At 38.9% G+C, this 14,988-nt stretch overlaps 1 protein-coding gene across 13 annotated transcripts in view; it reads left to right on the forward strand.

The window, feature by feature from the left end:
- Positions 1-14,988, forward strand: part of LOC106953822 (latrophilin-3-like) — a 258,933-nt gene that overhangs the window by 234,260 nt on the left and 9,685 nt on the right. For 10 of the 13 annotated variants that reach the window (XM_015042865.1, XM_015042866.1, XM_015042867.1 and 7 more), the window contains 3 exons: positions 4,573-4,741; positions 5,062-5,187; positions 8,206-8,302. In XM_015042865.1, the coding sequence (XP_014898351.1) occupies positions 4,573-4,741; positions 5,062-5,187; positions 8,206-8,302 (392 nt within the window). Of the gene's footprint in view, positions 1-2,649; positions 2,677-4,572; positions 4,742-5,061; positions 5,188-8,205; positions 8,303-14,988 lie in introns of all 13 variants that reach the window. The other 3 variants (XM_015042862.1, XM_015042863.1, XM_015042864.1) reach the window with 1 other exon arrangement.

Below are 14,988 nucleotides of genomic sequence, written 5' to 3' on the forward strand. Positions count from 1 at the left end.
GCTTGTGCAAAGACTAAACAAATCTGCCTTTAAAAACATTGAAACAGACTCAATTTTTGACGACTAGCCCATTAATCAAACCTTTGGTTAATAACTGGTATCCTGTTGGACTAATTGTTGCTCTTTTGTCTTCTGCGCAATAGTTTCTAAAATGGCTATTCAGATTTATTAGCAAGAGAAATCAAATTGTGCTCTAATACATGAATACTGTGTGACTCTGGCAGGAACTAGGTCATTTGGTTTGAAACAGGTAATAATGCCACTGTTTAAAGTAGTCCCCTTGCTTACATTTGCTCATTTTTGATCATTTTGTTCACCAACTGGAACAATAACATGTTTTTCTCAGATGAAAGCACACTGTTGCAGCCATTAGGAGTTGATATCTCGCGCCACTATATTTAGGGGGAGCTTTGATTTCTGTGGTATCCAACACCGAGGTCATTACTTGAAAAGAAATAGAAAGAAATAAAAACGTGATAAAAAAAAACCCCCCCCCCCCCCCCTTGTTCTTCATTTTCAAAACCACAAACTGTTTCTAAGATAAAAGAGAAAAAAAAAAGCAATTTGTAATATTTGGTCTAATTTTTCACACACAGTCCCTGCTATATAAGTCCAGTGGACAAGATCTTATCTTAAAAATCTCCAGAATCTAATAAACTCTAAGTCCTAATTTGGATTTTAGATGTTTTACATGTACTGACCTATAAATAACAGCACCCTACACTCTGACTTTGGTTTTGATCAATATCTTGTCTGCTGGGTTGCCATAAAAACATGATGCCACATGACACAGGAAGAAATAAATCACTTGTTACAAGAAATAAAAGAAAACACAATGTTTCAGAAGCTGAAGATTATTTTCAAAATGGAGTTCAGATAAGGACTTGACATGCTTTTTTAAATTTTTTTAAGGTCAGGTGTCTCTGTGTTTTGACTGATACAATACATCTTGATGTATTGTCAACAATGCAACACAACTACTTTGCCAAAAGGATTGAGTCACCTCTCCAAATTATTGAACTTAGATGTCCGGTCGTTTTCATTTGGAAGAACTTGACTAGAACAAAGCTCTGAACTCAAAAGACGGAGCACTTCGGAGAGCAGTGAAAGACTGTCCCGGCCCTTCTTGTCCAACATCAGCGTCTGACCTCACCAATGTGGCACTACATGCAACATTGATGACTTTTACAAGCGTTTCTTTTAAAATCAACATGTTTTCATCACAGCTTTCTACAACTGATGGGCGTAGCGACCATATTGAAACTTGGAGCCTTCGAGACGATCTTTGACTTTCCAACTGGAAAGTCCTACTTTAGTAGTAGCAGCAGTAGTAGTAGTAGTAGTAGTCCTACTTTTTCTAGTTGATTTTTCACACCCGGAAGCCAAAATGGGATGAACCGTAACTCCACAGAAACTCTCTCTCCAAAAAGAAAAGGAAAAAATTTGATTTTTCTTCCATTATGGTGCTTTTCCTAGAGAAACGCAAACATGTGCAATATGTCTCTATTACAGAGAAAGCAGAGATATTACTCCAGCTCATGTGTGCTGTTTTTGTCCAGGGGTTTAATGCAATAACTAATTCATATCGTCTCTAAATAAAACATGCATATGAAGAAAGGTTGAATGAGATATATATGTTTGTCAAGGTGGGATGGAGAATATTTTATGAGAAAAGGTGATGGCAAAGGCAGTAAATGTTTGAAAGTAGCACACACTGCTTGGAAACTTCATTGCGTTAACTCTTATTTTTAGGATTACAGACTCAACATTCTGTCAATATGTCTTCAAAAAATATAGAGAGGTTTGAAAATGTACAAAATTAATAGACATTGAAAATACGCACCCACTCCATCACCCATCTCATATGGTGAGTTAATTTGTCAACAATCCCCAGTTCCATAAACTGTTACAGAGATGCTGTTAATCTGAAAAGGATAAAATAAAAACTGTTTTTACCTACTGTCACACGTAGACGTTCTGCCTAAGCAGTTGTCGATGACATCCCAGAGTCTTCGTCTGTCTCCAGAAGAACATATCCCAGGTCCTTGTATGAGTGACATAGATTCTCCATTTTCTGTCCTTCCTGATGTCTTTTCTTTTTTTGTTGTTTGTTTCTTCTTTTGTCTGTCGCTCACCGCCCTTTCAAACAAAGCCACCACCAGTGAGGAGAAGATATTTCTGGTCCTTTTGGGCCCAAAGCATGTGTTTTTTTTTCTTGTTTTTTTTTTCTGTGCAATCTCAGGCCAGTCGTCTTGATGAAGTACCTCCCCCACCAGGTCATTAAGGCAGCCCTGGGAAAATTATGTTTAATGTTCGAGCTGCTGAATTCATAAATCATTTTTTTGCACCTGGCCCATTTATAACGGCACTAAATGCAAAAAGTCTGCCAGATTTTATGAGGGCAGTAGAAGACCCTGTGCTTCTCTGAACTGAGATAATTCAGTTAATACCTTTTAATTCATTAGAATTGTCCGGCCTCTTCTTGGTCTTAATGTTTGCATTTGTGTCCTCCCCCCGCCCCCCGTATTGTTCCTTCTTTTGTCCTAATTTGTATATTTTGTTCATACCATCATGCAGCTTCTCATTTGCTTCATGTGTTCTGATTTATTTCTGTTTTTTTAATGCTTCTGTTTTTGTAATGGTGCCCAGCCATCAGGATTATGCACCTGAAATCAAGTAAGGCAAACCTGGAAGGACCCGTTTTCCGATAAAGCCATCTCTCATTTCCACCTCCGTACGAAACAAAATCAGCACCAAAAATCCATTTGGCTACCTCTCTGAATCATTAACGTGATTAATAGCGGGCCACTCACTCATGCTGAAGGCCGTATTAGTGAGCCCACAGTACTCCAGCCTTAGATACACTGAGCCCACAGATGTGACAAGCAAGATAATGTTTAACCGGTACCTGTATCTTCCCGGTGCACTGTATGGATGTGTTAGTGCTGTAATGAAGATATGGCACTCACATTTGTCAAGTGGAAACTATTTTCTGTAACCACATAAAGGCTCTATTCAATATGTGTTTTAAAGTGATGGGTCACAGTCCAAGCTGGAGACACTTTTCTCCTGAAAGGAAACTGCCGAGTGAAAATTGAAAACGATTACCTAGCAACACGTTTTTAATGCACGAATAATTACCTACGCTACGTGGGAAGACGATTTGTACAAAAGACATCTCGAGAGAGTTTGATTCCAAGTATTCAAGTTTCATTTCATTATTAATTCATATGACGTCAGTTCACAACAAATGCCATCTCTAATTCAAAAATAATCCAAATCATTCTAATTCAGAACGATTAAGAGCAAGGATCTGACGACAGCAGACAGGAAGTAAATTACTTCTGTTTAACAAGAGGAAACCGTTAATAGAACCAGGCACAACTTTTGACTGACCTGGGGTTAAGAAGCTAGAAAAGAGACGTTACAAAAAAAGGTTTGTGAAGAGTATCATCCGCATTACAGCAGCAGTACTGCTGCCCACACGTTACAATAATGATTAACCAAAAACATTGTCACTTCTTTTAAACTTCTACTTCCCTAACTTCTCGTAAAAACTAGCTGTGCTGCTGTGCTAAATCCAGTATGCAAGTAAACAGTGAAGAAATGAACTTAGCTATGTTCATTTCTTTGTCTTCCCTTTTTACTATGACAAAGTTTTTAGGGTTTTTTTTTTTGCATGACAAAGAACTCAAATTTATCCAGCTTGTGTAAAATTATTCTTGAGTTTAACTGTTATATATGTACACCACCACAAGGGGCAGTACTGCAGCCTTCGGCTCATGCATCAACCTGACAACACAAACATTCATCACCCTGTTTATTTTCAATAAAAATGAATATAACATTTACCAATGTTAAAAAGAGTTATTTGACTATGATTCTGGCTTGTTTACTATAATAATTACTATAATAATGTTTATCATGCAGCACATCCAGAGATTACAGACACTCCAACATCTTTGCTAATTTTTATTGCATAAATGTAGAATCCAAAGTCCTTACAAAGTGCGAAAACATTTCAAATGATTGTGGACTGTGCAGTGTTATTTTCACTGAGTCATTCAATCACGATGTCTGAAGATTAATTCGACATGCTGGAAAAGGAAAAGCTTTCCGTGTACACTCTTCTGTATGGCAGACTGAGACATGAGTCAGTTATTATTCTCAACCCAGCATCACTGCTGCGGCACACAGTGTGTCACCAAAATGCTTGGAGGTCGAGGGGGGCCCTGGCACAGAAAGAGATCTCCTTATTATCGAGAGACCGCATGTTCTCGAGGACGTTTACCTCGGATAAACCCTCGTCTTGAGGAAGAATTGGTGAAACGCTTATAAAATCCCTAAAACAGTAAGGGTTCAACATGTGACTTACCCTGGTCCCATCAACTGAAAATACTGTAGTGCTTACCTATCTCACTCATATTTTTCATGAGGTCAACAACATGGTTCTTTCCCATCAGTTCCCTCCCCCTAGTCTCAAAATAAGGTTCCCGAGAAGTCTCAAACGCAGTTGCTTAAAATTATTAGATGTAAAGGAGTTTTTAATTTGACTGTGTGGTTCGATTTCAGATCGTGGGTGATCGGGGCCATCGCCTTACTGTGCCTTCTTGGATTGACCTGGGCCTTTGGCCTGATGTACGTCAATGAGAGCACCGTGATCATGGCGTACCTCTTCACCATCTTCAACTCCCTGCAAGGGATGTTCATCTTCATCTTCCACTGTGTGCTGCAGAAGAAGGTACTGAATTGTTTATTTTAAGTTGTAACGAATCCTTAAGGATTATCTGGAACTATGTCCTCAGTGACCGACATTCCAATTTTCAGCAACAGGATTAGATGTTTTCCTGACGTTGTGTAGCCATTGCTCCAACCCACTTGAAATGTCAAAGGGAAAAAAACAACCTGTCTCCTATAGGCAAAAAGAGGGTTACACAAAGTATTACCAGGAACAGATTATTAAACTAATATGAAACTTTGTGGACTTTTTGTGTTTGTTTTTTTTTTTAATTATTATTTTTAAGGAAGCATGCTTTGCCTGTTTTTGATTATTTTCTGCAGGTGCGTAAAGAGTACGGGAAGTGCCTGCGTACTCACTGCTGCAGCGGCAAAAGTGTGGACAGCTCCATTGGCTCTGCAAAGGGCAGCGCCTCTCGTGCTCCAGGACGGTATTCTTCTGGGTCACAGGTTAAAACATTGTTATTCTGTTTTTTGTTGTTTTTGTTTTTGTTTTTGTTTTTTTGCAGGTCTTTAACAGTTTTATTAAAGGTTATTCCTTTCAGTAGTTCTGTTGAACTCTACTTGTCACCGACGTATTCATTAGCACTTTAATCACATAATAGAGCTAGAGCCCGGGAGTCGATCATGGATCATATTACAGAAAGAGAAAAAAAAAATAAAAAAAATACGCCTGATTTTAGATGCTCAAAGGAACCATTTGTACAGTGGCAGTTTACTGTAAATATACAAGAAAGATTTCAAAGAAACTGTTTGCTCGTGTCTCAAAGTGATAGCAGGGAAGCGGTAGCTAAGCCAAATCCCCGTAAGTGAAACCAGCCAGCCTGATGTTTTATTTTATTTTTTTTAACATGTCTAGAACCCACATTGACATGACATGAAGACTATAACTGAATTTTTGCCTCTAGCTCAGTAAAGAATTTGTCAAATCTCACGAGGATTTTGCCAAGACATGTTTCTGCGTGCAAGTGCTGTGTCTCTGTGTAAAGTAAATTCCTAATGGATTCCTCCCACATTAACATCCACTATTGCATGAATTGCCAGGCAAAAAAAAAAAAAAAAAAAAAAAAAAAAAACAAAACATCTCCCAAAAGAAAATTTTCCTCTCAGTGCTGCATCATAAATAGTCCTCAGAGTTAAGCATGCAGTGGCATCCCACGATACGAGCGGGATTTCTGCATATAGATCAAAGCATTTCATTATGCGCACTGCTTCAACAAGAAGGCTGCAACCTCATCCTCGGCTACCGCATACATGGAAGTGCTCTGAAAACTCTTTCAAATGAATGTGTAATCAGCAAAGTACAGCTTGACCCACGGGATACGAGGTCTTCAACTTTTTGTCCTCGCGAAATCATCTTCAGGCAATCTGTGTCCCAATAAATAGGTGTATAACATGTTAATCAGTTCCACTGTGCCAGTGCATGTTCCTGTTAAATTATATGAGCTATCTCCAGTTGACACCGGAACCGCATTATTCAGTTTTTTTTTTTTTTTTTAAGAAAAACACATTCTGGCTAATGTGAAAGAGAAATAAAAACAGGAACAGTTGCTTCAGTGCGATTAGATATGCATGGAGGTGGCAATGACATAATTAAGCTGACACATAGCTGTGAAGTGTTAAGGGAGCCAGAGTTAAGGCGGATAGTTGGGTTCCTTCACGGTGAAAATATGTGGAGCGATACTGAGCAGTCAGTATCTCACCAAATGTGAAAACAAACTAACAACGAGACCAAATTACCACCATAGCGCTAATCTCCAGCTCAAACTTTCTCAGCTGATGAAGCCAATATTTTACCATTACCGTTTAAGAATATGTTAAAATGTGTTTTCTCTGACCGTGAAACTTTTCTGGTGGCAACATTCTGATTTCTTTTGTGCAAATCGGAAATTTGCTTAATGGAAACGCACCGATTTTGAAAATAAACTTTTTTTGATCAAAGGTTTTTGCGCTAGGATGTGGGGATTTTTCAGCCGTGTCGAAATATGTGTGTGTTGCAAAACTGCAATGGAAATACTTTTTTTTTTGCGCGTCTCACGTTTCAGGGCAGTTTATGTACAGCAGCAACAGCCATCTTGTCAGAAATGTCAAAAGTTGAGCTTGTCATTTGAAAGCAATGAATGCATAGCTCTTCTGTAGAATCGCTGACTTTCCCAAAACAGCCGCATACATAGCCTCTCCCAACATACAGGTTTTTGTGTCACGTCGTTGTGTTCTGTGATGGCTGATAGATGATGAGCTCTTGTGCTGTGGCTGAAATATAAATATATCTCATGTAAGTGTTTACATCTGTCGCTGCCATAATTTTTAATGACTTTTTTTGTACGAGCAGGGCTATTCGCGTGTGATTTTAATTTCTTAATTAATGGAAACACCACAATTGTGAAATTGTGTGTTTTTTGACATTAGCAGGTTATAGAAAAGGCTTTGTATGTAGATTTAGGTGGAAGAGTGAAAAGGCAGTAGCTCCAAATTGTTCAACTTAACCTTCTGTTAGCAGAAACTTAATTAAGTTGACTTCATAATGAGAACTTCTTTTCCCTAACCATCCAAATAGTCCAAAACCTAGTTCCAGGTTTCAATCTTTGTCTTCTATTCAGCAACATGTTAGCTTGAGAGTTCTGAAAATACTTAAACTAGATGCGTGATTGTTTAGAAAGCCTGCAATAAAACTATAAGTTCTGTCATGATTGCCATCTAAAACCCTCTCAATTTGGTGGTAGAACCTACAACCAGGTGCATCAATAATGCATGGAAACACTGCGTTAGCACAAGTAGAGCCAGTACCGGTTAAGTCATCAAAATGAGGGAGCTTTATTTAATTAAAAGATTGCAGTTGACCTCTATTGATTAGGAAGATTTATGGAGCTGGGTCCCTTTAACTCTTATACAGAACGAGATCCCTTGAGGGAGCTATAAGTTGATGCTTGAAGCTGGTGTTGCTCGGGTGGTGGGAGGTCAAGTAATGAAGTGGCAAAGACAAACAGATAAAACAGGAAAGCTTTTAAATGGGGACCGATGACCTGCAGGTGTCAGTGGATAATAATCATGAGAGACTTTACTTCTCGGAAAGATTTTATGCATTCATTTGAAGTGAATTTAGACAAAACCTGAAATGCGTTTAACGCGTTTTCTTTCCGTAAAAGTGTCGAAAAGATTGTTTGATTTTCCTTCCAGTTCACCGACTTTGTGTTGGTCTCCCACATAAACTCCCAATAACATACGGTGAAGGTTTCGCCTGCAACATCACAACATGTGAGAAAATCTAACAGGTCTGAATGCTTCTGAAAGCTACTGTACTTGGAAGATATACAATTGCAGAAACTTGGTCAAATGCTTAAGAAACTTGGCGTATTAAATTCCATCTCACTGCCTCTGGTCTTCTCTGAGCACTGACTAATTTTGTACCTCTGACAGCTCATAGGGCAAATATTCTGATGTGTTCTGGCATGTTGTTTGTCTCCGCAGAGCCGCATCCGTCGAATGTGGAACGACACAGTCAGAAAGCAGTCTGAGTCCTCTTTTATGACCGGAGACATCAACAGCTCGGCGTCGCTCAACAGAGGTATTTGGTCCTGCAGGAATTACTGTCATTAGTGATTCCTTCAGCCTTTAGTTTCTGCTAAAAATATTCAAACTGAGATTTCTTTTTTTTTTTTTGTTTTTCTTTTGACAATACAAATGCTTTCCTCTTAACATGATGCAAGGTTTTCGCAGGGTTCAAAGCATTTCATAACTCAGTATCTGAGGCAAAAACTTAGATGCATCAATTAACGTCAGGGCAACTCTGTCATTTCTCAGTAGTTTGTCTTAATTACATCAGAAAATGCCCGTGTTTTTCAAAATATACGTTTTATTCAACCTCTAAACGCAGTTGCAGCATTATGTTTTTGAATTTAGACATCCAGTTGCATAAGAAGTGAAGTCAACTTACAGCCAATGAAATTTCTGTCAATCAGTCAATGAAGGCAGACATTACTACAGGGTGGGGAAAAAAATAACACACATTTACACTATAAAATAGATAATAGCATATGCATTTCAAAAACCAATCCATAAGTTCTAGTTAATTTAATATTTTAAGAGATGCAGGGCATCCAGTTTGAAAAAACCCCCACATTATTACATAATGCACAGCCTAGCAAAAATAAATAAATAAAAAATACATTCTCTGTGTTGGTCACAAGGTTGCATTAATTGTTTTTTTTCTCATCTTACCTTATTGATAAAAGATGTATCGGACTGCAGTGGCTCTCCGGTGGGGTTAGTGTCTGAACTCTGTGGTGGCCAATCCACGTGTTGAAGATGATGTCTCATGCTCCCTGACCCGTTCTTTCACAATGTGATCTGATGAGTCGTGGCATTGTCATCTTTGATTATAGCTGTGCCATCAGCAAAATATATATTGATGAAAGATAAGACGTATTCGTTCATCATATTTCTGTAGTTGCCTGGTTGTTTTTGGGTTTTTTTGTATTTTTGGGGGGGCGGAGGGGGGGGGGGTGTTGGGAGTATATTTGTTGCTGAACGTCATGCAGATGAGCTGATGTGACCCCAGACCGTAATCCTGATTCGACTTGCCTGTCCTGGCAGATGACATTATGGGTGCATCACTGCATCCGCGACTCTCTGTATCCTGGTGTGCTGGTAACATAGGGACACGGTAACCCTAGATGCATTAGACCGTATGTTTCTTCTTTGTTTTTTTTTTGTTTTTTTTACATTGTTTGAGCTACAGAAGTTTAGTCTTTATGTATCTGAATACACTAATTTATTTCAATCTGGTCTATTCAATAAGTGATTTTTCTAGAACTACACAAATATTTATGCCCAAAACTTTATATTTTCTATAGAACAATAATAATCTTTTTAAATATGGCTACAATAACAATAACATGAAGGTAATACATTTCCCAAAGGATACTTTTTTTTTTGAGTAGTCTGAAACTGTTGTTTTTTTTGTTTTTTGTTTTTTTGTTTGTTTTTTTTACATAATTTTAAACAAATAACATTCTATAGAAGAAAACTAACAAATGTCTCTCTTTTTTTATTTGACTTTAAAGCCTAAAAATAGAAATAAAATGTTGACTCTTCAAAAATGACAACCAGTTTCTTACAATATATATCAAAAAGGAGAAATGATCTTTTGTTCATAATAATCTGAGAGAGAATGAGGAAGGAAATGTAGCAAATGTCAGGAATTGAGCCCCAGATTGCCTTATACCAACCCGTTGGGGTGCAGCTCAGTTTCAAATATATATATATATTTAAAATTACCTTCATATGAAGCTTTTCTTTGTTTATAAAGAGTACTTTAAACTTAATTTAGTGTGAGATTATGTTACTGCAATAGAAAACAAATTCATTTTAAGGCTAAAGGCTTCAATAGGCCAAGATCTCATTTTCAATGTGCTGTTCCGCTTTTTTTGTCTGCCTCCACTGTAAAAGTGCAACCAAACTGGACCATACCATTCTTGGAGCCCCTTCAGTTGTAGGTCCATAGGACAACGTGGTACAACGCATTCAGGATGGAGCTACTGGCATCACACAACACACCCCATTGATTTCAGGACCGAAAAAAGTTACGTCTAGTAAAAAGCGCCAAACGTACAAGTCTGTCACGTTTGTCGTTGCGTTAGCATGACGGCACGTTAGGCGTAGGGATTTAACCCAGCCTGCCCAGTGAGAGTTTAACTGTTTGTGAAAACGCTCTCCTGAATGCGCTGGGTCATAAAACAGCTTAACCGAACCACACCGACCCATCTACCCTGTTCAGTGTAAGCGAGGCATTAGGGAAGATTTAGTTGTATAACAAGCTAAAAAATTGATTTCACCGCTTTTATTATCAGCTACAAAAAAAAAAAAAAAAAAAAAGTCGATGAAGTATTTTAGAGCAGCGCCTTTGACAGTGACAGTCACTGAGTTCACTTCAGGGCTTCTCAGCTCAGAGAGGAAAAACAGAAACCAGACTACATCTGACATCAAGCTGCAAACGCCGCTCTCGCTGGCATGCCTCCCTAACACTCTCGGCAGTCATCACATCTCTTGATTGAAGAGCTCCGGTTCCACACTGCTCTCTCTCTCTCTCTCTCTCTCTCTAAATTCACTCTGGGCGCCCGCTCGCAAAGACGCTAATGCATAGTTACAATGATGGATTAATGTTCGACACAGTGAGGAAGTGTCATGATCTCTGTAATTAGGCGCTCAGCTCAGCATCGCCAACAGACGTGACTGTTATCAATTGTGCAGAGGCTGAGGAGAGAGCGTGGACGGTGGGGGTTGAAGGTCAGGAGTTTGGTGGGGAGATGAAGGTAAAAAAAAAGAAAAAAAAAACGGTCTACACGGATCTTCCATAAAGACAAAAAGCGGAGGCACAAATTATTTATGGCTGCTTACCAGGTTTTGAGTGATGGAGAAAACCCTCAAAGTAGCTGTAGAGCATGTCGGGTAGTGCGCTCTGCCATCACAAGCACCATCAGGAGCAGACGCGAATAGAACTGCACTCATGCGTGGCTTTTCCTGTGTGCTTATTAAGGAATTATGTGTTGAGGAGCAAATATTTCTTGCTGATTTGGCCTCTGCAGTCTTGACGCTCTGGCAGATTTTGCCCTCCTCCCCCCCCTCCCCACCCCCCCGCGTCCCCTGCCTCCCACCTCAGCTCAAAGCACCAGGAGAATGAGCTCACAGCTGACGCTCCTCGCTTCGCTCCCCTTGAAAGCAGAGCCGCGCAATCATCCCGATGCCGTCGCACGTTCAATTTGTCTCCCTTATTCAGGATTACGACTGCGCAATTAGTGCAATTTCTTTTTTGTAATCTGTTTAATTTGGACGCAGACACAATAAGCTGGGGATTGGTCATTGTGGGGGATTGAAAAAAGGGGAGGCTGGTTGTTTGTGAAGAGCACTGTAATTAGGGCAAGCGACACTTGCAGCAGCAAATTACTTTCTTTGCTCCCTCCTCCCCCCCTGCAATCAAAACAACATTCAGTTTTCTGTGCAAAAATAACATGTCTACTTATTACTAAATTCAAGCAAAAGGAAATCTTAATTATACTACAAGATTAAACAAAACGAGACGTTGTAATTGAAGAATTTATTTTACTTTGAGGATTGCCAAAGTAAAGGGGAACTTATATAATTACATAAACAATGGCAGTGCTTTGCAAAACTCCACGAATCTGAAAGAGTATCAGGAAGATAGCTGTCGTTAAAGAATGGCATGAGTAATGCTGTCTGAAGTTTTCCCTAATGCACTTGGGTGAAACTGCATGTTGAAGATTCTCCGTTCAGATTAGACCAAAACCGAACTGTTTGTCCTCGGTGCAAAACACATACGAGGCAGGAAATTACACCCTAAACACACCAGCGACACAATTAAACATGGCGGCAGCAGCATCGTCCCAGGAAGACGGATGGGGCTAAATACAGGGCAATCCTGGAAGAAAACCTGATGGGGGATGCAAGACGGTGTCAGACGGTCCTAGTCAAAGTTCAGATCTAAATCCAATTGAGAATCTTAAGGCGAGACAGATAAAAGTTCATAAAAAAATCAGGTAGAAACGTACATCAAATGTCCTGCTGCTCTAATTGCAGGTGTTGAGCTGAAGACAGTACACACCCCGATTTTCTTTCTAAATAATCTAAAGCACGTATAATTTTCCTTCTTCAGTACTTTGTCTTGCTCTTTTACACAAAATCCTGATAAAATATAAAAAAAAAATTAGGGTGTAATGTGGAAAAAAAAAAGTCAATAGGGTTTAAATGCTGAGGCAAAGTTCTGATTGTGCAATTTAAAAAGTAAAATAAAACCTTTCTCGCATGGCGTGACAGATTGAGAGCACAGAAGACAACGGTGGTCTGCAGGGAGATCTAATTGCTGTGTACATGCACCTTGGATAAAGGATGTTTACGCGCTCTTGCAGAAGCACACGCGTGCATCTCCCTCACGAGTCGTGCATTTGGCTTCTTTCACGATGATGGCGCCGAATCGTGTTGACGGGAGCAGGAAGGAAATCTCGCAAACAGGAAATGAATCCGGCCTGCAAATATTTTCGCCACGCCATATATTTTGCACGTCTTTGAAAGCTTGAAAGTCAATTAATATTTTGTTTGTTTTTTTTCCTTTATCATCCGCAAAGAAAAGAAAACAAATACGGTTCATCTGTTTTTAAGTTCAGAGCCTTCGGATCCTGCGGCTAATCAGACCAGCGAAGGCTGCTCTGGTGCGGCGGTGTATGTACGCGGGAAACCAATGAGTCACTCTGGCGGCGGGACTCCGAAGACGAGCAACGTTGCTTAACTAGAAAATGAGTCGGGCGAACTGCTTGTGCGAAAAAGAGGCCAGGCTGGAGCGAAGTAATGACCAGCTTGACTAAAGAGAAGACAGCTCTACATTCAAAGGGTATTTCAGCAGCAGTTACAAAGAGAATGAGCAAATGCAGAGAGAGAGAGAGAGAGAGAGAAAAGGACACGACACCCCACTTCAGCTCAGAAGAATGGCACAGACAGAAGACGTAATAACAGTGGCGCATCTGATATCTCGCTTGTTGAAGTTCCTTTGTTGTGGACAAGCTTTTTGGTTTTACTCTGAACTATTTTTTTTTTTACCACATATGTAAGGGTGAATCTGTGTAAATCAGGAAAATAAATAAATAAAAACAGCCATTCGTAATTCCACCATTCCTGCCGTTAGACGCAGTGCCCTTTACTGTTACTGGCAACCTTGGCTAAACTTTGTGCAAAAAGCCTCGAAGCATATAGCAGATATGGAGAAACCAAAATGCCACTTCTTCCATGCAGTTCTTTAGCAGCGAGCTTTGGAGATTTGTTGTTTTTTTTTTTTTTTACCTACCTTTACCATCCTCCTCTTTGTGTGTGGTGCCTACATAAACTAGGATCCCACATCCTGACGTTTTCTCACAGCTGCAGTGGTTGTGGTTGTTTCGCTGCTTGATGATATACACTGCTCAAAAAATAAAGGGAACACTCAAATAACACATCCTAGATCTGAATGAATGAAATATTCTCATTGAATACTTTGTTCTGTACAAAGTTGAATGTGCTGACAACAAAATCACACAAAAATCATCAATGGAAATCAAATTTATTAACCAATGGAGGCCTGGATTTGGAGCCACACACAAAATTAAAGTGAAATGTTCCCTTTATTTTTTTGAGCAGTATACTTTAAGGCAAGTTTCTGCTGTCTTGAATTAAAATGAATGCTGCGGCTACTTTTATTCTGTAGGGCTGTGATTTTATTAAAAATCGTTCTCCCTTACCACTGCATTTTTTTTTTTTTTAACTAAATAAAAATTCCTCACATTGAAGGATGGACTTTCCAAGATTTATGAGTGTGAGAGTAAGACACTGCATTAAAGGAAACTTTTTGTAAATATTTTATGCACAATTTTACATTGGTCCAAAGTCTGAGGCGCTGCATCAGAGCCACAGCTGAGTGTCTCTTATGTAACCTTCTGAGAACAGCGGCTCAATATTAAAATGGTGACTTGATGATGTTTCTGATGCTTTAAAATGCCTTTGCCTTCAATGCCACATTCAGGTACTGGACATTTAAAATAACTCAGTGGTGTTTGCTAAGTGCATCATCTCAAATGTGACATCAAAAGCGTAGGCAGAGAAGGCAGAAAAAAAGTAAAACAGGGATATTTCAGTCACTGGAGTGACTAAGAGTTAAATATAGCTGTACGTCTGACATTATAACTGCATGTGGACGTTTTGTGTTCAGAACAAGAAGAAGAAAGCAAAACAAATATACTCTGCCTCCAGCTCTGACTGTAGGTGGCTAATGCTACAGTCAGCTCTTAGCTAAAGAGATGCGCTCTTCCGTGATCTGATTTTATATTTGAATTTCAGCGATATATATAAATGACAACATTTTGGCACTTATGGTGGATGTAACCTGACTTACACTATTGGCTGCTCTCTAATATATATATATATATATATATATATATATATATATATATATATATATATATATATATATTTAGCATATCTTCAATACATTTTATCAACATTCTTACTAATAACTACAATAAATTTTGGAGAAAAACAAATTGTGCTCATAGATTTTTATATCTTTACATAAATGTGCTTTTTAGCGCGCACTGTCATCTGTTTTCAATTTTCTACATAGGTGCTTTTTGTGGTTTTAGTTCATGGTTGTCGACACGTGTATGCTGCCAGAATGTGAAGCACAAAAAAAAAAAAAAAAAAAAAAAAAAAAAA

The sequence above is a fragment of the Poecilia latipinna genome, unplaced genomic scaffold (genome assembly GCF_001443285.1).
Source record: "Poecilia latipinna isolate Pla-1442-1.1 unplaced genomic scaffold, P_latipinna-1.0 Scaffold605, whole genome shotgun sequence".
Taxonomy (NCBI): Eukaryota; Metazoa; Chordata; class Actinopteri; order Cyprinodontiformes; family Poeciliidae; genus Poecilia; species Poecilia latipinna.